The sequence below is a fragment of the Corythoichthys intestinalis genome, chromosome 11 (genome assembly GCF_030265065.1).
Source record: "Corythoichthys intestinalis isolate RoL2023-P3 chromosome 11, ASM3026506v1, whole genome shotgun sequence".
Classification (NCBI taxonomy): domain Eukaryota; kingdom Metazoa; phylum Chordata; class Actinopteri; order Syngnathiformes; family Syngnathidae; genus Corythoichthys; species Corythoichthys intestinalis.
The window spans coordinates 10,757,077-10,780,518 of NC_080405.1; the positions used below are offsets into that span (position 1 = coordinate 10,757,077).

Below are 23,442 nucleotides of genomic sequence, written 5' to 3' on the forward strand. Positions count from 1 at the left end.
ATTCCATCAATGTGTTACGCCTTAGATGTAGTGTCCAGTTCGGCCTCGCAGTCGTCTTCGGCTAATGATATATCATCTATGTCAACGGAGCACACTGTTGCCTCGGATACAGACAGCAGCAGCATCGACACGCTCACGGGGCCGCTAGACGAGAGTCAGTGAACGCAATCTATCTTCTTCTTTGCCCTCCGCCCATCAATCCTTATACCCTTAGTCTTTTTTTCAAATGAATCTTTATCTTGACTTCCAAAACAATTTTTGGACTTCCATTTTAGAGATCAAAATGTATGCTACGCAACTCGTTACCTTTCTGACGTGGTGGATGCATGCATTGATTTAGCAGGAGCACATGTCTGGAGGCGTTGTGGTTTGTTCGACATATGTAGTATTTTTAATAGTTTTATTTTTGTAGCAGATATTATGTTGAAATAAAAGGTTTACTGTCATCTACTTCGCAGAAATGCACCAAATGTAGACCACAGCTTCTCTCATGCATGTCAGCAAAAGAAACAAAAGCTTAAAGTTGCTGTTTATGTGATCAACTCATTCAAAAGTTGATCTGCAAATCTCTGGCTGGCTTGCAATCTCCATCCAGTGTGCACAGAAACATACGTTTATTCATTTGTCCGAAGTCATGTGGAGAATTTTCTCCTGCAAGCATGGCAAGGCTGTGGTTGCATTGTTTTATTCTGCCATGTAATATAGTGTATGTAAAGATGCACACACAGACATTGTGATAGTAGACCCATACATTGCAAATAGTGTTTGATGTTTTTGTATATGTATAGTATTGTAATCACACAACATTTTGTTTAAGGTACTCTTCTTAGAGGATATCAACAATGTATACATCAAATGGAAACGTATCCTGTAAATCTGGGGGGGATGGAAAGCGATACATGTTTGTTTTTATCTGTTATTGCAAAATGTTGCACATGTTGAGGGCCGTCCGATCAATTATTTGCAAACTTTTTATTTCCGTTAACAAGCGCACACATGACTATGATGAAAACCATATCATCAGCCAGGGACAGGAGCAAAAGCAACTAAACACTGATATTGCATTCAGATGCAGTTCAGCTTTATATTTTGTCATATACAGCGGTACTTCTACTTATGAAATTTTATTGGTTCTAGAAGTAGTTTCGTAACTTGAAAATTCTGTAGGTAGAGACACATTTTCCATGTAAATACCCTAATCCATTCCAAGCACCCCGGAATTTAGACATTTTTTATAATTCATAAAAATGCATCAAAACATGTAACAAATACAATACATGTTACAGTTAGATTCATACGTGGAGTTTAAGAGGGGCCAGGGGGGCATGCCCACCTCCTGGTGGCCGAAAAGTGTCATTGCATGTAGTTGACTTTCCTATATATGATTTTAAAATTAAGAGTTTTCCGGTAAAATACTGTCTATAAAAGTTGTAAAGCAATAAAACAAACTTCAAAAATGAATGAAATGAAAAAAATATATATATATTTTTATAATGGGTCAAAATTATTTTTTAATAATTTTTTCACACCTAATCTTTCAAAAGTGACAACAACTACTGAGCAAGAACCAAGGATTGAAAATATGGCCCATGAAACGCCAGAGACCACCGTAAAAATGGTGAGTGGAGTTTCAATTTGCGGAGTTTACACGGAGCTAATTTTTAAAGATACACGATAATATCGGTCACCGATAATTATCGGCCGATAATGGCAATTATGACGTCACACAGATAATCCAGATAATAAAAAAATTCAACCGATAATGCAATCCGATAATTATATACTTGATTTAGCTTCCAAATGTGCGCAACCGAAGAATTCAGCACGCCGCCTCCTCAACCCCTCCCCTCTCTGAAGCCCCTGAGGGAGGAGGGGTTGAGGAGGCGGAGTTACACGACAAGAAGTAGTTGAATATTATGGCGGCTGTTACTAAAAAAACGACGCTCTCGCCATCTGCGAAACATGTACCGTAGAAGTTCCAGGCAGAAAGAAAGCGTCCTCATTCAAAACCACTAACCCAGCAGCCGTTTAAAACTGCGTCACAAAGATTTTTGGAACGAATACGAGGCTGCTGTTAGCGGGAATGCTCAGGCTATTGTAAACACAAGCTAAACTACGGGGCTTGTGACAATACAGAGTCGGGCAGTTTGTGGATGCAGCCCAAGGCGGGTGGTAAATTTGGATCTAAGGCTAAACACCGGCACGACTGTAGACCGATAGTCGGCAAGTAGCCGTCTTCCGACGGAGCCCGCCGCTCTGGCCGGTCCGTTAGGCCGCCTCGCCATAGGCGGGGCAGGCCTGGCCGAGCCGAGCCCGATTTCCCGGCTTCGGGACCTCCGGCGAACACCCCGGTTTCTCGAGCGTTCCCCCACGGCGTGCGAGCAGAGCCAGGACCCGAATACGCCGCGGCGAACCAGTCGGGGCGGGCGGATTATCCGGTACGAACGTAGTTGCCGCCGCCGAGACGAGACACGTTTTTTTTTTTTTTTACCGAAATGTTCCGAGAACCAAAGCCCTGGATAAAAAAATAATGCTGTTTATAGGACCACCATTCTTCATGAAAAAGTGATGTCCAGTAAGCAAGCTTATCATGACGGCACAGTGGTTAGATGATAATTTAACATGGAGAAAACGAAGTCAGCCAGCCAATAATGCATTCAGTATGTAAAATGACGAGCGGTCAGATGACTTTGTAACGCTGCCTTTATTTTCGGCTTAACAAAACTCAGGCACAAAACAACACGCACGCAGATGCGAGCTCCAACTCTGTCCAAATAGTCCTGCCGTGTATCAGTTTAGCTGCTGTAAAGCAAATGTCGCGAAAGCTGCAAATGTAAACAAAGCGCTGGGTACATGACATCTCGCTCTTTTGAGTTAATCATTTTCACAGTGTGCAACAAAGCATATACAGTAACATTAGCAATCACTTTTCAAATTATTTAACTTATTTCTCTGATCAATTACAGTCACAGTAGATAATCAAATTCTTAAATCAACATTCTGTAGCCACAAATATTATTCAAAATCTTTACTTCTTCCAAGTTTTTGTTTTTTTAGGATTAAGTAAAATAATGTATTGCTTAAAACAAGGTTGTTAAGATTATTTTCAGCTAGCTATTTTTCTTCCAAGAAAGCTGAGAGAAATACAATTGAAGCGATGGCAGATAATTTCACTTATTGCCAATAGATTTACACTTAAAACTGACTAGTTTTAAGGAGGTGTGTTTTGCAGTGTATTAATGTTATATATGTTAGGAATGGCTTACTTTTAAAGGCATTTTTGTGCAACTTAGGTATTTACTCTGTAAGTAATTGTTGCCAAAAGTTTACCATTACACAACGTTAGACAATCTGTCATTATTTAGATGTTTGAATTGACGACTTGTTCATATTTTATGTTGAAAAAAAGAGCAATAAATTATATTTTTGCACAGTAATATTTTCTTTTGTGTATACTTTAAAATTTTACATAAATCTTTTAATAGAATTATCGGCTTGACATTATCGGTTATCGGTTGGAATGAGGAGGAAATTATCGGTTATCGGTATCGGTTGAAAAATGTATTATCGTGCATCACTACTAATTTTACAACAGAGCCACCACCGGTGTCTTGCCAATGTAGTTACACCCGTCAAAAATGGTATCTCCTGGCTGTGGGAGCGCGCACACACACATTAGTTATGAGTTATGTCGACCTAAACAATTAATTGAATCCAGAAAAGAACAACAGTTATATATTTTAGACATCGATGTTTATTAAACTGGAGAAGCTCCATACAGGACTTGAATTACAGTAATAAAAGTTATAGGTCATCCTATGTGTAAAATAGTAAAACATCGCCTTTTTTTACGTTCAGTACGTGAGTTACGTTATACGACAGAAAAAATTAAATTAAAAAAAAAAATGTTGACGGATGGGCCATGTTTTAAAACCTCTTAGATAACTACATCACCAAAACACAGAAATCAAGCAAATCAGTACAGCGCAGTCGCTCTGCCCAGGGGATACAATTTTTGACGGGGGTAACAACATTGGCGCGACATCGAGGGGTGTACCGTCTTCACTGGATGATGATCTTGGCGAAAAGTACAGCTGTCCTAAACAGTCTGATTTAGAATTGGCCTCAAGAATGATGGGGGGGAACCCATTCATTTTCAACTTATTATTATAAATATTCTTGTAAGTTAATTTTATTGCTGACATTGCGTTTCGGGGTCATCAACGTGTAGTGCCCCCCCTGCCCCAAAAGTCAAACTCTGCCTATGGTTAGATTATTTGACAATAAACATAAAATAAGAGTTGTGCAGAATGTAAAAAACAAAGAATAAATAATAAAAGTTAATAAACTCATGTAAAGGTGTCGGAAGGGCGGATGAAGAGAGCACTGGGATACACACATACCTGTAGAGTAGAGTTCCCTCTTAGCCATCTGGATGGCAGGAATACAAGGCAATAGCTAGTGGCAGAGCCGCTATAAGTATGTTATGCTCAGTAAACTCTGGGAGCTGGGAGTACCAGCCATACTGTATTTTTGCCTTTCATATCCTGAAATTTCTTTCGTAACAAGAGGCAATATTTTCCCGTTGAGGCGTGTCTTAACCTGAAAATTCTGTATGTAGAGACATTCGTAAGTAGAGGTACCACTGTTTACAAAATTCTGTCAAGTCTTTGCTCGATGTTTTGGTTTCTGAAGGATGTACCAAGAGATGTTTGCTTTCATTTGACATTTTATTGCTATGCTATTGAGTTGTTACTCTGCAGCCCCTGCTATCGTCATCATTGAAACATTGGCAGTGGGCTTCTCATGTGCAAGTCATTGGAAGATGTAGCTTAAAACCATGAAGAATATACACAGTGATGAAAGATAAAGTGACTGTCGCGTAAATCCTCAAGCCTGGCACAAAACAAAGAGGAAACATGTTAGAAAATGGACTTTGAAGCTTCACACAGGTACGGACTCATGTGTGCGTTCAAGCGTAAACCTGCATTTTGGGGGGGGGGGGGGGGGGCACAATACAACCTTATACATCCTGCCTTGGTTGACGTTAGGACTGGCCAGCTCGCTTTTCCCATAATGTTTTGTATTCATAACGTTCTTTAATTCTAAACACCTTTGCACATCATTGTACCTACATGTCCTGTTCAATCGCATTGTTTGCATTATCATTCAACAGCCTGTTCTCAGGAGAACTTGGTAGGCTTTCACACGAGCTGTAGGTAGTAGAAAGAAATTACATTTTTAATGAATGTTATTGGAAAAAAAAGATGTGTAGTCAGAGTGTAGAATAACCAATGCATTTTGACTACATTCTCACGAGAATGCGACATATTCGGCCAACCCAGCTCATACAATTGTCTTAAGTGATCAGGTTTCATTTCTGTACTTTTTCAGATTATTCATGGTAAACTTACTGTACAGCATGGAAACCCTTCCCTGGAAGGAAAGGGAATGTTCTGTCTAGGGAGAGATAAACTACTGTACAACATCATATTGTGTCCGTATTTTTTCTTTTTTTTTTCTTTTTTTTTTTAATAAATTTCCACAGTTAAGTAAACTTGCTCAAAAGCTCCTGATGATGTTTTCTGTCTTCTTCACCTCGTTGTTAAGATCTCCAAAGGTGTCAAAGAACTGCTCCAAGTCTTTCTGCAGTGCCGAGTTGCGTAGCTCAGCAGTGGCCCTCTTGTTTTCGGACTCTGTGATCTTTGCTTGCATGTCCTGGTACCACTGACGCTGCCGCGACAAGTTGGTTTTCAACAGAACAACCTCTGCCTGCAGCTCCTTGTTTCTCTCCTCTAGACTAAGAGTCAAGATGGACATGGGAAGGAAGGGACACACGATTAAACAAGGCAATGCTCAGGTCAGTCATCTGTTTGTTGTTGTTTGAATTTTAGGAATTAATCTTATTGACGTATATGAAACTGCCACCATGTCACTTTCATAAGATTATGCATTGAATTATGTTCTAAATGTTCTTAAAAGGTCACTTGTGAAAACTGTTGGATCATAGTCAGTGTAATGATATTATAGTTATGATTACAATAAACTAGGCTCCAAATCCTGCTGTGATTTGTTAACGGTTGATTGGCACTCCTACCAAAAAGGCTCAATTTCCTATTTTACTAACAATAACAAGTGAAAGACTAAACCTTTATCAGGTGCATCACAGCAGAAACAACCCTGTTTAATAAGTTAAGGGAAAAAATATATACATTTTTAACTTACTAATGTGTTATAGCATAGAAAGATGCAAATAAAAGCCAGTATTATATGCCAGGACTATTTAGCCAGTCAAATGTATCTCAGATTGCCCGGCACCATTGTGAAGTCATTAATACCCATTAGCACATGCACCTGTGTTCAAGTCTGTTTATATATGTGGAAATATGTGACTTCACAAAATGACTGCACTCATCAGCAGTGTCATTTTGTTGTTGTTTAAATATGATTGTTTTTTTTTATACTAAGTGGTGTCTGTCCCTTTAATTGTTCTGCGTATTGGTTGCTGTTATGTATAGATAAACACGGGTTCAGTATTTTTCATTCCTAAAAAAAAAAAATTTTTTTAAATCCCTCTAAATAACCCTTCCATTAATGAATGAGGTTTTAGTTTTTCCTTATATGTTTTATTAACATATGGGACAGGTGTCTCAAACCTGTGGCCCAAGGGCCAATTGGCCCCCACAGAACAATATTTTGGAGCTCTGTTTGACATCCAATTGTAGTAATAGTGTTGCCCGGACATACTTTGTGATGGGGAATATATATAATATACAGGGTGTCACCAAAAAATGTGTACACCCTTTTGCAGCTGATAAGTTGACATTTTGGATTGTAATGTGAAACAGATATGAGTAAATTCTTATACTTTGCAAGTAATTCTAGGCCTCTAATTTTTCCTTCAAGTCTTTGTACTTTTTTCAGTATTGATGTGAAATGGGTTTAAATTGTATTCTCTATGGTCTTTAAAAGTATTCATTTTGACTTGTTGAAACCTGTAGAGACACTGAACTGACTACTTCAACACATTCTCTGTAACCTGAGCTGGCAATGAATGAGTTAAGCTAATGATAACCTTTGATTAGATGTCCACTGTGGCGACCACTGTCCCTGAAAGGGTTAAGTATACACTGCACTATACAGTTGGGTTGCACTGGTTTGTGAGCGGGGCATGACATTAAAGTTTATGATCATTTGGAAGATTCACCATAAAGAAAAAGGAGCAAGTGCTCGCTATTCATCGCTGCTTGTTCTTCTTGATTTAGCCCCTGCTGCTGCTGCTGCCTGATGACCTTTTGCCCAACTATGCTCCTATCTATATTAGTAAAAAGGTATGTGTTGGGACTAGGTCAGCAGCATGGCCTCCTAATTTAGCACACCGCGCCATCAATGTGCCATGTGCTTTTTCCGTAGACACAGGTTGTAAAAAGTTCTTGAAAGTAATAAAACTGCAATTGGGAAGGGTTAAATTGGGCACAATAGGTGGCAAGGGTTTAAGAATATCTTAACTTAGAACTCAACCTGAATCTGTGTTGTTTTTGGCAGCCCATTTAATTTTCGTCTTAGTCTTTATCTTTTGGACGGTAAAACATATTAGTCTTAGTCATATTTTAGTCATCTCAAAATGTGTTTTCTTGGTCTAGTTTTGTTGATGAAAACTAGTTTCGATGTTTACTTAAACATTTTTCATATGGATTTTTTTTTTAAAAATCACTCCAAAAATTAATAAAAGATTCCAACTATTTCGAATGAACGTTGACAGGCGAATGCATATTGTAGCGGCTACAACAGGGGTCCCCAAACTACGGCCCGCGGGCCGCCTCCACATTTGGTCCGCCGCCCTGAACAATATATATACTATATATATATATTTTTCCAATAGTGTTATTTAATTTCTGGCTTTTTTCTGTGAAGAACTCAGAGAGGGTTATTTGGTTATGATCTATTTAATTAACAGTGTTATTATTATTCATATCATTATATTATATTATACTGTATTGTATTGTAATGTAAAATAATAGTTATATCATAACTATAATATAATATATTATATTATATTATTATTATTATTATTTTCATTTTATCTACTTTTGTTCCGTGAATAATCCAGAAAGGGTTATTTGATTGTGGCTTACTGAAAAACAATATATTTTTACATTTAGGCACTCCTGCAATCGTCACACCTTTTCTGTTACAAACTGACCCCGGCCCCTCATCAGAGAAGGGAAAAGTTATGTGGCCCTCACAGGAAAAAGTTTGGGGACCCCTGGTCTACAAGGACAACGGCAACTTGATGATAATACATACTCAACAGGAAAACAATAACGTCATTTTCAATTAAATATACCCACCTGGACGTCACAAACTATGTAAAGAAGACTTTTGCCTGCTTTTAGCATTGGCCTAATGCTAACGTGAATGCTAATGCTGCAAGTTACATTTAGTGTGTGATGATCCCTCACAAAGGCTAAAGCAACATTTTTTTTCATTTATTCACTCTGGCCTAGATTAGAAAGAAATCTTCCCATGTGTGCGAGCCAGGAGATTGGATAGCAGCAGCACGTCACATGAGTGACACAACCAGACACTGCTACGATGCTGGCCAACTGCAGATAAAATGTCACACATTTTGAAAATATGACTGAAACTATGGCACATTTTAGTCTCGTCCTTGTCTCATCAGACGAAAACTGGGAATAGATCCGTTATGTGTTAGTCTCCCAAAACACGTTTTTAGCTCGATATTGTCGTCATCATCATCAAAAACGTCCGTTGTCGAAATATTTTCGTTATAGTCATCGTTGACGAAAACAACACTGACCTGAATGAGTCATTTCGATGCACGAGTGGTAAAGTTTTGTGTAATTCTTAAAACAGTCTGTTCGGTTAACAAAAGTGTGTAAATGTAAGATAATTCACTTCATTTTAATAAGAGTATTTCACATTATTTTACAGTTTCTTTATTAGAGGAAATTATATGTTAATGTTAATTGTTTTTCTTCTTTAAGAATACTCATTTTCTTACATATAAATTTATTCACTATTCAATGAAATAAACAAACCTGGCAATCCGGGCCTCATACTCTTCATGTTGTCTGACGATGTATTGCTGGAGGTTCGTGAGGAGGCTGCGAAGTGCACTCGCAGATGGGTCAGCAAGAGGTAGAGGAGGGGGCTCTTTGGAAGGCCAGTCGGTCTGCTCCAGGTGCTGCCCCTCACTTTGGGGCCACAGGTCCCGCGGGTGCTGCTGAGGTGAGTCTGACTGTTGGAGCTGCATCATTTCATCTCCTTGTCCAAATACAGATTCCCGCACAGGCTTCTGTGGGTCCCGGATTTCTTGGTTCTGGTTATCTGAGCCACTGTCTGACCAATGGTCGCTCTCTTCAGACCGGCCCATCTCAGGACCCCACATGTGTTCTTGGAAATGCTCCTGAAAGCTTGATTCCATCTCCAAGATTTCTTGGATGCCGTCAGGGGTTTCAGGTGTAGGGAGGTTATCGTAAAATGATAGAGTGCTCCAGTGCCTGATGCTTGACTTGGGGCTGTAGTCCAGTTGAGATGTGTCTTTCCAATATCCTCTCTGCTCTTCTCCCCTTGCTCTGTTTATTCCCGCATCATACTGTTGAACTCCTAATCCTCCTTTCCAACCGCAGAAAGAGTGATCTGGCCCAACGCCATGTGCTCTTCCCTCACTGACCCATGTAGGAACCTCAGTCACAACGGGGGCCAGAACAGTCTGATGGCTGCTGAGGCCAGGGGGTCCGGTTACAGTGGGATACGCAACTCTACTCTCCAGTTCCCTCTCCCTTTGCCTCATTCTCTGGCTAAAAGCTGGGAAGTTGTCGTAGCGGGGGTCCATGGAGCTGGAATTACTCGTGGTGGGGGTCTCAAAAATAAGCAAATCCATGATCCAAGGAAAAAAAAAAAAAAAAACTTTTTCTCTCTCTGCCGTTACATGAGGTTTGGGCCTTGGATTGTGGCTCTGTTGTGGAGCCTTCCTGCTGATTGTGCCAAGAAAGAGGAGGCGAGAGTGTAGGAGCCCTCCTACTCTTTGATGCCACTTGCAAAAGGGACATCAGGTTGTACTACTGAAGGAGTGTAACTATGCACCGAGCATGTGTGCGTGTTTAAGCAGGACTGACATCAGCTGTTACTTTAGTACTACATCTGAGTGAGTAAAGAGCCATTCCTGAAGACACTCATACACAACTGTGACCCCAGAAATAGCTTTCTTTCCAGGTTTGTTCATTGCATTAAAACGTGTAAAATGTAGACACATCTCACTCAACTAAATGTAATATAATACGAGACCTTGGAGAGTAATCTTTCACCAAATGATCTGCTTTTTGTGATTCTGTAGCAGAGTTATTTAAGAATACAATGTATTTATGATTATATCTTTTTTGTTTTTTTTTTGTTTTTGTTTAGGAGAATAATTTGTTTACAGTCAAAAGGAAACATTGCTGTGACAATTGAGGCCAAATTCATGGATTACATTATGATGCAATAAATTTGGCCATTGAGCCTCTATTCCACTGGGTGGCGCTACAGAGCTTCATAACAATTGCTTCAAACTGATTGGCATTTCCCTTTTACTATAGACCAAAAGTCCATAAGATACATCTGAAATTATACTTGTAAAATGTCATACGAAGTTATATTTATCAATATAATTTCATTTCTTTTCCTCCAGTTTGACGTTACAGTACACACTTCATCTTCTTCCCAGAATGGCACATTTTTCATGTAAGCATATAAAGTGAAAAACTACATATTACCAAGTCGTATCTGTGCTGTTGCTTTTTACCAGATGAACTCCATTTTAGACAATTATTAATCAAGCATTGCTGTTTAAAACAGGGTTTCAAGGCAAGCGAAGGGTTTCATGGAAAGTTCAAAGTAACGTTTCCAGACCATCAGTAATGTTCCAAGTTGGGGTGTGGGCAAGGGCATAGGTTTGGTCTCAACATTGGTAGGGACGCTATAACAGCATAACCTGCATATGGCAGAAAACATTGACGACTGAAAAAGCAGTTTCTGCTCTTGAAACACCTTTTTAAAATAAACTGCTGTATTTTAAGCCAAACACACTGTTGTATTTCATAGAACAATATGTTTATTTGCTGCCATAGCAGATTCATGGCACATTAAGCCCCCAAACTATTTAATTTGCCCATCTTACCCTGGAAACCCCTGTTTACAGATATCGCGCAACCTCTTGTTTCAACCCAGCCATAAAACGTAGGTAATTTATATTTATTATTCAAAATGGCATTTTTAGCTTAGAATCAATAATTGATGTCGAATATTAAAAAAAAAAAAAAAAAAGACTTTCAATAATTATTCACTCGCATATTTTAAAGTATATGAAAACACCTGGGGAAATGCTAATATTCCATCATTTATCCATAAACGCATGCCTTTTGGATTCATATCATGCCAATTTGTGTCATTACACACATCGCAACACCAAGAAAATGATAGAAATTTGGATCGATTGTCAAGCTAAAACGACCGGCGCCCGAGATCCCGGAAATCTAGCATATTTTGTGCGTGATGTCACAACTAGGAAACAGTTACTCAGTGCTTAGTACTGAATGGCAGCGATGATGGCGGACTATTTTGTTTCTTGTTGCAGCGACGAATCCAACGTGACGTACGTTCTTCTAATGGTGACGAGGAGAGTTATGAACCTTTCTTTGGCGTTTTGGGTTATCAGTTTGAGCCCAAACGAAAGCCAATGCAGCCTGATGAAACGATCATTGAGGGGAGCAATCACACTGATGAAACACCGGCAACAGATCGTGTGGGAAACACCGAATGGTTTGTTTTGCATTTCTTTTTGTGAAGCTGATACACCGTGACCGCAAAATAAAGTAATGTATTGAATAATTATCATTTATTGTGCTATCATCGGTTTTCGCTCTGCCAACAGACACAAATATGAAAGGGATTAGAGGATTCGTTGTACAGTGGGGAGAACAAGTATTTGATACACTGCCAATGGTTTTACCCATTAGCAGTGTATCAAATACTTGTTCCCCCCACTGTATATATTTTACGAGCGATAATTTATACATGTGTCCAGTCCTATATCCAATGCGTGATATGTTTTTTATTATAAAAGAGTACTCACTCTGGCCATTTCGAGCTTGGCTGCTCCCCTCCTTTGCTTAGCCGGGGGTGGTGGGGTGGTCTCATCAGTGCCAGTCATCGTCCTCTTTCTTGATATCTCGGGACATTTAGGTGGCTGCGCGTGTATGGTGGGCACCGCATCTGCTTTCAGCATCAATTTCTTAGCAAGACCTGATTTGATTTGTCCATAGTTCAAATAGCTTTCAGGTGTAAAATGCGCACCACACAAAACCGTGCCTGAGGCTGGGTCTGCAAAATTAGCCCTCTTTGCACTGACGAACTTTAATCATTGTCGCGTAGTCCAGCTCTTTTTTTTTCGCGTTCGGGAACTCATGGGTACTACATTGCGACAAATTGCTATTTGTACACCACATAGCATGACAGGTTTGAGCCATTTTAGCTATTTTTTTGATAAAACACGAACGCAACTCTCTCGTCGATAAACAACGATGGCACCTGCCTCGACCTTTTGTTTCCTGTATGTGACGTCAAAGCCCCATTCGGCTGTTTCCGGAATACTTTCGGAAATGTTCGTAATTTTCGGTCTATTTCCGATAATTGCTCATGAATGTGACTTTTTTTTTTTTTTTGTTAACTTTATTAATATTTGTTATCTTGCCACATAACCGTTCTATTGATATCTCACAGCGCCTTAGTATTATAATTCTCTTTAAACTTTTAAACAAATTACTTCACAATGAACAAAATGGTGTCTGTAAAAAAGTCACGGATATCTACCTCATAACTATCGCTTAATTGTATTTTTTTTTGTTACTGTCGCATTTTCTCCGATATGTTAGATGATAAATAATCGATCCAAACAAAGAAAAAGTGGTAAAAAAAAAATAAATAAATAAAACATTTTAAAGGTAAATTTATGAAAAATAATCTCGACTACTCCTTGATGTCTGCGATTTCTGCATCGCGACCCTTGTTATATTACTATGTTTCACCCATTTAATCCCTCAAAAATCCGGCTGTGGCCATTCACATCTGTGTCTTGACACTCGATGATACATGCTACATGGAGTTTTTGGACCCAAACCAGGTAAGTACGCGATAATATCTCGTTAAAATCATGGCGTCTTTAATTCTGCTCTTTCATGCTCTCACCTCCACATAGGGTTTCGCTGTTTAAATAATAAAAAAAAAATTTTAAACCCCTCCTGTTCATTTTTTTTTCCCCAGAAAATTGAGATTTTAAGCTTCCCAATAATGTATAACACATGCATATCAGACACTTTTGAAAGTTGGCCAAATTGGGGGTCTCAGAGCAGAACTTCAAGTCACCTGAGTGTTTTCCGGCATATACACTTTTTGCTGGGGTCAGGACATTAATAAGACCAAACAGATTGGGTGAACGGGGGTCAGGGCTACATTTCTCACAAATGTGGTGATGTGTTGCCTATGTGAAAAATAAAAAAAGTTAAAATTGTTATTTTCAAGGGAGAAAATGGGGGAAATCCCCCTTTCTTCATATAAAAGAAATGTTCTGTGGTCAGATGAGACAAAAGTAGAGCTTTTGGGGACAAGGCATCAACATAAAGTTTACAGGGGAAAAGAAACTAGGCCTGAAAAGAAAAGAACACGGTCCCCACAGTCAAACATGGTGGGGGTTCCCTAATGTTTTGGGGTTGCTTTGCTGCCTCAGGCACTGGACTGCTTGAGCGTGTGCATGGCATTCTGAAATCTGAAGACTACCAACAAATTTTGCAGCATAATGTAAGGCTCAGTGTGAGAAAGCTGGGTCTCCCTCAGAGGTCATGGGTCTTCCAGCTGGGCAATGACTCAAAACACACTTCAAAAATCACAAAAAAAATGGTTTGGGAGAAAGCACTGGAGACTTCTAAGGTGGCCAGCAATGAGTCCAGACCTGAATCCCATAGAACACCTGTGGAGAGATCTGAAAATGGCAGTTTGGAGAAGGCACCTTTCAAATCTCAGAGACCTGGAGCAGTTAGCCAAAGAAGAATGGTCTAAAATTCCAGCAGCGTATTGTAAGTATCTCATTAATGGATCCCGGAAGCGGTTGTTCGCAGTTATTTTGTCTAAAGGTTGTGCTACCAAGTATTAGGCTGAGGGTGCCAATACTTTTGTCTGGCCCATTTTTGGGGTTTTATTTAAAATGATTTTTTTTTTTTTTTTTCATTCTTTTGTGTTTTTTCATTGCAAGCAAAATAAATGAAGATATTACTACCAAATCATTTTTAAATGCATAATTTTCTGTGAAAAATTAAGCATTATCTGACAGAATTGCAGGGGTACCAATACCTTTGGCCAGCACTGTATGACCTCGGGGAACATAAGTTTTTGCCACACTAGAATAAAGTGTAATTAATTGCACATCCACTCAGTGGGTGGCAGTCGTGCTCTCATTTTCAGAGTTTGCACAGTATTTTTTAACCGAACATAAGCACACAGCAAAGAGCAGGAGATATGAAAGGCTTTGAACAAAGCCTTCAGCGACAACATGAAAAAATATTCGACAGGGATGTCGGAGATGTCTCCCAAAAGCTAAGACGAGGAAATATGACGAGCGTATGTAGCGTTTGGTTTCACTTTTAATACAGTGTGAGATGGAGAAAGACTAGTATGCTTACTGTGTCTACAAATGTTGAAAGCGGACCGCATGAAGCCAAATAAATGACGTCTCTTAAAGACATTAGACCCCAATCACATTAATAAACCGCTTGATTTTTTTCTGCCAAAACGTGCCAAATATTGCCAACAATCGTAAGCCAGCCAGCACTGCATCATAGTGTACTAGTATAAGTTGTGCAGGTAAAAAAAATAAATAAATAAGCCAGCCAGCACTGCATCATAGTGTACTAGTATAAGTTGTGCAGGTAAAAAAAAAAAAAACTACACCATAGCAAAGAAGCTTATACTGCTTGCAGCAAAAATAAACAACTGTCCCTCTGTCCAATGACACTGCTATTTTTGTTGATTTTTTTTTTTTCTTTTTTGGATCAAATTGTTAAACCTATTGTGCTCTAAGTTAATGTTGCTAATTATTTATTGATTTTATTACATTTTATTTTTCAGTATAAAATGGTCAAAACTATATGTTTAGTTTGGATTTGCATTTTTTAAAGGCAAATTGATGTGCTTTAGATCTTTTCTGTTACAAACAAAACATGTTGATAAAGTTTATTGTAGGTTGATGTATATTACTTTAATGTAAGCAAGGACACCATGTTATGCAGAGGTGTACTTGTTATCAATTGTCTATAAAATTATGATATTTACAGTGGTGGCAGAGTTAGGGGGGTTGTGAAACAGTTACCTCTTCCTTGGGGGGGCCTAACAGGAAAAAATTGAGAAGCACTGTATTAAAGTAATGTATATGTTAATACACAAGTGTAATCAAAAGTTGTGTGAGTCTCAAAACTTTAGACCAAGGGTATACAATTAAGCACAGACACTTGCTTATTATTGCTCAATTTGCATTAAACAGACGGCGTGGTTAAATGGTCCACCAAATCGTTTATTAACCTCCCATTTAGCAAGAATTATCCATTTTTTATGCAAATGAAGATGGTCTAATGATGTGCTTCTGTAATTGCCTCAATGCAAAATAATAAACCCAATCATTGTTGGGAGTTGGTACGCTTCCATAACACAGCAGAGAATCGCTGAATGATATTTAGGGGTCCATGCCCTCATCAACATCATCCTGGACTGTTCATAGATATGACAAAGTGCAACAGAACAAAAACAACATGGCATTTACTGAAACTGTTCTGCCTTTACCTCACTACACCTTTGACCTCGTCGCTTATATGCACTAGTGTGCCACTGATGCAGAGGTGGCTTTATTTCTGAGAGCTCTCATCACTCTGATCCTGTTCCACTTCCCAACGGTCTGCATATTGTAGCTATAGCGACAGGCCCCATGGCAACAAGAATGCCCAAACAAAAAAAAGGTGAATAGATAAAGTCGTGTATTTCATTGGATTTAGTAGGTGAAGTTTATGAGGGCAACACGCGCGTCACGTCTCTTCGTGCAACCAAGTGGTGGCCATTTAGCAACGACAGTAATAGTAATAGTGTGTGCAATTATGGACTGCACAGAATCTGAATTTGAATCTGTTGTCCCTGTTGCTGATGCATGGATTTCTTAATTTTGACCTTTTTGGTTTTGTTTTGTGTTTTTTTTTACCCAAGGAATTTAATGTTTTATTTATTTTTATTTTTTATGTTTTATTTATTTTTGTATTTTACCACTACAACTGTGTAAGTGTAAATAACGCATTTTTTTTTTTTTCAATTTTACCCAAGGAATTTAATGTTGTTGTTTTTTTTTTTTTGTTTTTTTTTTTTTTTTTTTTTTTTGATTTAATTTTTTATTTATTTATTTATTTTTTAATGTTTTAGTTATTTTTGTATTTTACCGCTACAATTGTGTATGTGTAAATAGCACATTTTTTATTTGAAGTTGAATTGGTTTTACTTACATTACAATTTGTTCCGTCAAGTTTAACCACAACAAAAGAATATATAATATACTTTGTTAACTTCCAGGTTTATATTTCTGAGCTCTGGTACATGTTGGATTACAAGATTTAATTCTGCCCAGGTGATACAAAGAATGTATTTAAAAGAGGATTTTCTTTTGACACAGATTTTTTTTAACACATTGGCTAAGCATGTCTCATCTCAAATGATTCAGCCTTCATCCTAGCATTAAAGGATTTTGACCTGTTTTAGTGTCTGCATGCTCTTTACGAAGTGGCTTCATTTTGAAACATTCATTCATTCATTCATTTTCCATGCCGCTTTTCCTAAGCATCTACATTTGTTCAGCCATTTTAGACAAATTCCTATTCCTGAGCTTTCTTTAATTGTTAGTGTGGGTGATTTGAGAACATGAACAAGGTGTCTTCTGGCAAGAAATACTCACATCCACAGAAAGGGGATTAGCACACTTTGGCATCCGTGTTTGAGTAGGACATGATTCTGCCATGCTGAATAATGTTTGGTTACCTTCATTTAAAAACTAGCTGTGCAGTGTTACATCTGACAGATTCACAGCTGTGCGTCTATGATTTCGTTATTCTTAGTTATTGGTGCTGAATGAGGCATCTGATTATTTTTTACACATAGTAAAAGAAAAAGTTGAGTGCATTTTCCACTCATTGGGGAATCATAGTTCTCAGTAGCTCTTATATCACAAGGCAAAATTACCATGGAAACGATTTCTTTGAAGCAAGAACCTAGCAACCAACCTGCCCCTCTTTGAGGCATGTGAGACACATGCTACCGCCATTTTGCAGCAGACAGCCCTCATCCCTTGGAGCTGAGGTTTTTTTTTGTGTGTGTGTTTTTTTTCTTCTTTCTTCAGTATGAGTATTGGGATGTGTGGGTGTGTCTGTTAAGGTACATCGGTATGCAAAGATTTGGGCACCCCTGATAATTTAGTCTTTTCCTTTCTAAATCCTTCATTGTTTGGAACAAAAATTTCAGTTAAATATATCATATAGCAGACGCACACAGTAATATTCGAGAAGTGGAATTTTTAGGATAAACAGAAAGTGTGTAGTAATTAAACATGATCAATACTTAGTAGAGCCTCCTCATCCAAAAATAGCAGCCTCTAATAGCTTCCTATAGCTTCCAATGAGGGTTTGGGTTCGGGTTGGAATTCTTCTTTACAAAACATGTCTAGATCAGTCAGGTTTGATGATTCTGCACTACAACCTTAACTTATAGAGACCGGTAAATGGACATCGGAGGAGACAGCGGGTGAAGGTCTCTTTATCCTTAGTCCATATGAGCAAAAGGCATACTATCTCCTCCAAAATAGCACTACAAGATTTAAAGAGAATATTCATCCCCTTGGATGCTTTGACCACTTTGATGGATTCCATCTGCTCGAGGACCGTCGAGATCATAGACATATTCCGGACATATTGTCGAGCCAGTTCACTGACACACACACCGCACTCGTATTTTCCTTTCATTTCCGTCTTAATTTCAATGGGAAGCATCTCCTTTTTTTTCACCACCTGCACTGCCCTTCTTTGACCCATGTTGATTTCTCACAAGAAAATCTGTTGTGCTGCCGTCTTGCGAGAAAAACAATGAAATTGTGACGCTGTCATCGTATTTCGAGCATGTCGTATGTCGAGGCAAATGAGTCAAATTTTACGTCTTATGTCTCATACGTCGATGCGATTGTATGTCGAGGTCCCACTGTATTTAGCTGGGATAGGCTCCATCACCCCCACGACCCTTATGTGGCACAGAAGTGAATGAATACTAGTAGATATTAATATTGCTGTATTTCCTTGTGATTATTATTGTTTATTTTATTATGTATTTTGTTTAACTTTATCAACTTGCTTTAGCATCTACTTGAAGCAAAAAATAAAGTAAAAAAAAAAAAATATATATATATATATATATATATATATATTTTTTTTTTTGTTTTGTTTTTTTTTTTTCTTTTTGTATTGTGAATAAAGAATGTATGTTCCAAAAGTGTCAGGAAATGTCAAGGTTTAGAATGAGCAAATACAAGAGGAGTGAGCAAAAACAAATGTCATATTGGCTCAATGATGGTGGGAAAAATACTGATTTGATGACATATTCAGGATTTCTTTGGAGTTCCCCTCAAGGGTTTCTTTGAAAAGTTCTGTGTTTGATGTTGTTTTACATTTAGTGTGTGTGTGTTAGAAGAATGTGCAGCTGAGGGTTTTTAGAAGAGACCCACGGATGGCTAGGGAGGAGGTGTGATAGTGAGGCAGAACAGAGAGAGAGGCTGGCTGGAAATAAGAGGAATTGTGGGAGATCTTGGTAAGGATACCTCCTCCAGAGAAATGAGCCCACATATGGGAACAAGTATAGTATGCAGAAAATACACTGCTGTAAAACACAAAAAAAAAGGTTGGACGATAAGTATTTGTGACAAATGCCAATTTTGCACATTGTGTGCTTTTAGCAATACAGAATATTCTTCCCAGCACAAGTGTTCGCTTGCAGAATGCCTGCGTTTGTTTGTGTGTGTGATAGGCACTCATTTGAATCAGGTCCAGTTTGCGCAGCAAACGGCTCATTGGCTATCTCTGGGTCACTGTGGGAGACAGTGCTGGGATGGCTGAGCGAGTCTGTGAAGGTAAACGCATGACAGGAACAGCTCATGAGGGGGTCGGGAGGTCAGCGCGCTGGATTGCATCCATCACCTGCCAAAGTTTTCAGTCTGTGGGGATGGGAACTGCAAATGCCAAAATGACAGCCAACACCACTTCATGCCAATGGACCGTTGTAAATTATTCTTGTGCATAATGCAGACAGTAGGCCAATATTGTACCAGGTTTGACAAGACTTGAGCGCAGCATACTGGATTTACATCAGGGGTCTTTCTATTTACATTGCTGGCCAAAAGTATTGGCATCCCTGCAATTCTGTCGGATAATGCTCAATTTCTCCCAGAAAATGATTGACTGTGGGGACTGTGTTCTTTTCTTTGAAGGCCTCGTTTTTTTCCCCTTGTAAACTCTTATGTTGATGTCTTTTCCCAAAAAGCTCTACTTTCGTCTCATCCGACCGGAGAACGTTCTTCCAAAACGTTTTTGGCTTTCTCAGGTAAGTTTTGGCAAGCTCCAGCCTGGGTTTTTTATGTCTCTGGGTCATTCAGACGCCGACGGATAGTACAGGTTGACACTGTTGTACCCTTGGACTGCAGGACAGCTTGAACTTCAATTTTTCCTTTCCGTCAACATTTTGGGAGGTTAGCCACAGTACCATGGGCTTTACACTTATTGATGACACTCCGCACAGTAGGCACAGGAACATTCGGGTCTTTTGAGATCGACTTGTAGCCTTGAGATTGCCCATGCTTTCTCACAATTTTGCTTCTCAAGTCCTCAGACAGTTCTTTGGTCTTTTTTCTTTTCTCCATGTTACACACAAGGACACAGGTTGAGTCAACTTCAATCCATTTTAACTGGCTGCAAGTGTGATTTAGCTATTGCCACCACCTGTTATGCGCCACAGGTAAGTTAGAGGAGCATCACATGATTTTTCAAAGGGTGCCAATACTTTTGTCTAAGGGTGTCAACAATAATCGATGCGGCGATGCATCCCGATACGGGGGCATGGACGATTCAATTCAATGCGGGCAACAAGCCGAATCGATTCAGCGCATTTTAAAATATATAAGTATGTTCAAAAATCTTCCCTGCGCAATTCCGGTGATGCAATGGATTTGGTTTCCCCATTTGTATTATTCTCATGTTTAATTTTTTACACACCGCATAACTCTGGTCAAGTTTCCCACCAACCTCGTAGAAGCCAAAATGTCTCCAGATGTCTGCTTTTAATGTGTTAGGTGCATCAATAATCTTTCTCGTTCCCACTTTCTCCGCTTCAGCCATTGTTATGTTATGTCCTATCTCTCTGCTCTCTCGATTAGAGCTTAGTTCGGGCCTAAAAAATCCAGCCCGACCCGACCCGGCCCCGTGTATTAAAGGCCGAGAGCCCGAAATTTTACGTTTCATTTGTAGGCTTGAGCCCGAAACCCCCACCGAAAATGTACATTTCATTTGTAGGCCCGAGCCCGTTTGCAATGCGTGGTTGCGTTTTGTGTGATCACAACTGGGACGATGCCTATGTGCATAATGATAAATTAAAACCTGTTTTTTGTAACAAATTCTCCCAGATAAACAAGACTGTAAGATGCATATTCAATAAACATTTATATCGTTTATATTTGTGTGTCTGTTCTATCAGGTGGATAGTTCATGCGTCATTTCCTCGGCAAAATGCAATAGACATTTATTTCAATTTCTTTGAGTTGGCAGAAAAAAACGCAAGTTTTCTTAATGTTTAAATAGTCTACATATTTTTATTATAATTATAAATGCATTTACGCAACGAAATAACGCTGGACAGGTTTGTTAAATATATTTCTGTGTGGGATATTGTGCTCACTATACGCGCCTCTCTGACAAGGAGAGGAACAGCAGCATATTAAAAAATAAACTAAAATACTTTTAAATAACATTCTTTATTTTAATGACTCGCATCAGAACACACAAAAGAACAACCTGCCTTAAGGAGCACTGAAACAAAATAATAACGTTTTAAGGAACACACGAACTCCACGATGTCCTGCTTAGCACGAAGAGGTGCAGCCCTTGAAATAAATGATAATAACGATGTTTGACTAATATCTTTTAGGCCAGTACAGTTTTTAAAATGCCTGCTCAGCGTCAATGTGCTTTCTGCTCTCGTACGAGAGCAAAGCGCCACATTTGTTGCATTCGGCAAGGCCGACAGTTTTCTGTAACATCTTCCACTATCAATTTAAATCCTTTCCACACACCACTCGTGGATTCTTGCCTTTTCAATCCCACCGTCTTTAGTTTGCTTTTCACCTCTTTGCGGCTCTATATCGAAATTCAAAAAGGAAATACCAGGATGCAGCGTTGCAGACTCGCGGAGAGCGCCAAGAGTGGGTGGGGAAGATTAAAAGGGTGGCGGGGCCACGGCGTTCATGTGCGCAAACAACGCACTGGCTCATGTTTGTGATTACAAAAGTGCCTTCTCTCTGTTTCATTCAATTTATTTATTTTATAACAAGTATTCCTTAGTTTAACATCCATACATTCTTTTAGTATACAAATATATATTTATTTAAAAAAACGTTAGCGAGAGTGAAGTCCGGCCCGATCCGACCCGACCCGAACGTAAATTGACATTTTGGGCCCGACCCGGCCCGAAATTCAGTCGGGTCAGGTTCAGGTTCGGGTTCAAGATCTAGGCTCAACAGTAGAGGCCGCTACTTTACATTCAAATATCAATCAATTCCCTGGATTGTTATTGCGATAAAGATGCTGCTGCACTACAATATTTTCTTTGTCGTTTTCTTTAATATTTACTTGAATATTTTTATTGATGGGTCGTTGTGACTAAAAAACAGTGACTGTTATTACTGATTTTGCACAGGAGTTCAGATGTTGCACTGTGTGAAAGGCTGCTACTGTGTGTGAAAAAAAAAAAAAAAAAGAGAAAGCACTAATTAAATGCTGTGATCTGTTTATATATATATATATATATATATATATATATATATATATATATATATCTGAAAGTATACTATTTTCATTTGACTTCAACCAGGAGTGACACAAGAGCCAATAAAAATTTGTTTAATGTCTGACCGCTTGTGTTGCCTTATGATTCACGAAAAATATGCTTTGCTTTAGAATTTTAATGCATCCCAGGCTGTAACGCATCGCGATGCATTGCCGAATCCAACCGAATCGAATCGTGACCCTCTGAATCGAATCGAATCGGATCAAATCGAATCGTGGCCCTCCGAATCGTAATCGAATCGAATTGTGAGGGCAGTGCCGATGCACACCTCTACTTTTGTCCCGCCCATTTTCGGGGTTTTGTGTAAAATGATAATGATTTCATTTTTTTCTCATTCTGTATGGGGGGGGTTTCATTGCAAGCAAAATAAATGAAGATATTATGACCAAAGCATTTGCAATTGCAATCATTTCCTGGGAGAAATTGAGCATTATCTGACAGAATTGCAGGGGTGCCAATAGTTTTGGCCAGCAGTGTATATGCTCAGGGAAGTTGTAGTGCACATACTATGTAACCTGGCATAACAAAATGAGGTGGAAGTGGCACAAATAGATTCCGAGATATTTTGCAAAAGGCAATAAAGTTTCACCAAGTAAAAATCCTCATGATATTTCTTCATTAAGTATTCTATTATCTGTTTTATCTATTCAAATGTCCATTATCATGACATAAACATCACAAAGTGTTAAAAAAATAATCATACTTTGTCCAGCATACTCAAACGAGATGAGAGAAATGATCGCTCATTTCCTTAACATTTCATAGAAATCTGTGGAATCACCAACGGGCGCATGTCAGTGTAAAGAAGAATATTCACTTATGCTAATTTTGTGCCCTTTTTAATAATTCTACAACATTATGAGCTAAAATCTGGCAGGGAATGTGTAAGGATTTTCCACAATTCTATAAATGCTTTTCGCAATCCAGAGATCCCAGCCTATGATTGGTCTATTTTGTCTACTGACAAATATACAAGTTTCTCTTTGGTATACCTATTTATAAACCTTAGTGTTTATATTGGATCATTTTGTCATTAATGATAAAGCAGCGTGAAGAAAACAGAATGAAAAAACAAAGGCTTGTTTATTTGACCTTTCTGTCAGGGTTGGTTTTTGTCCAAGTCTCTGCATTACGCTAGTTTGCTGTTTCTTCGTGTTAGCTTAGCCATGTTAGATTGCTATCTGTCTTTTTTCTTATCAATCTCGC

At 38.7% G+C, this 23,442-nt stretch overlaps 1 protein-coding gene across 1 annotated transcript in view; it reads left to right on the forward strand.

Annotated features, from left to right (window-relative positions):
- The window catches only part of mapk9 (mitogen-activated protein kinase 9), a 42,919-nt gene extending 37,928 nt beyond the window's left edge, over positions 1-4,991 (forward strand). The window contains exon 12 of the mRNA XM_057850309.1: positions 26-4,991. Within this exon, the coding sequence (XP_057706292.1) occupies positions 26-162 (137 nt within the window). The 3' untranslated portion in view covers positions 163-4,991. The remainder of the gene's footprint in view (positions 1-25) is intronic.
- The last annotated feature ends 18,451 nt before the right edge of the window (positions 4,992-23,442 follow it).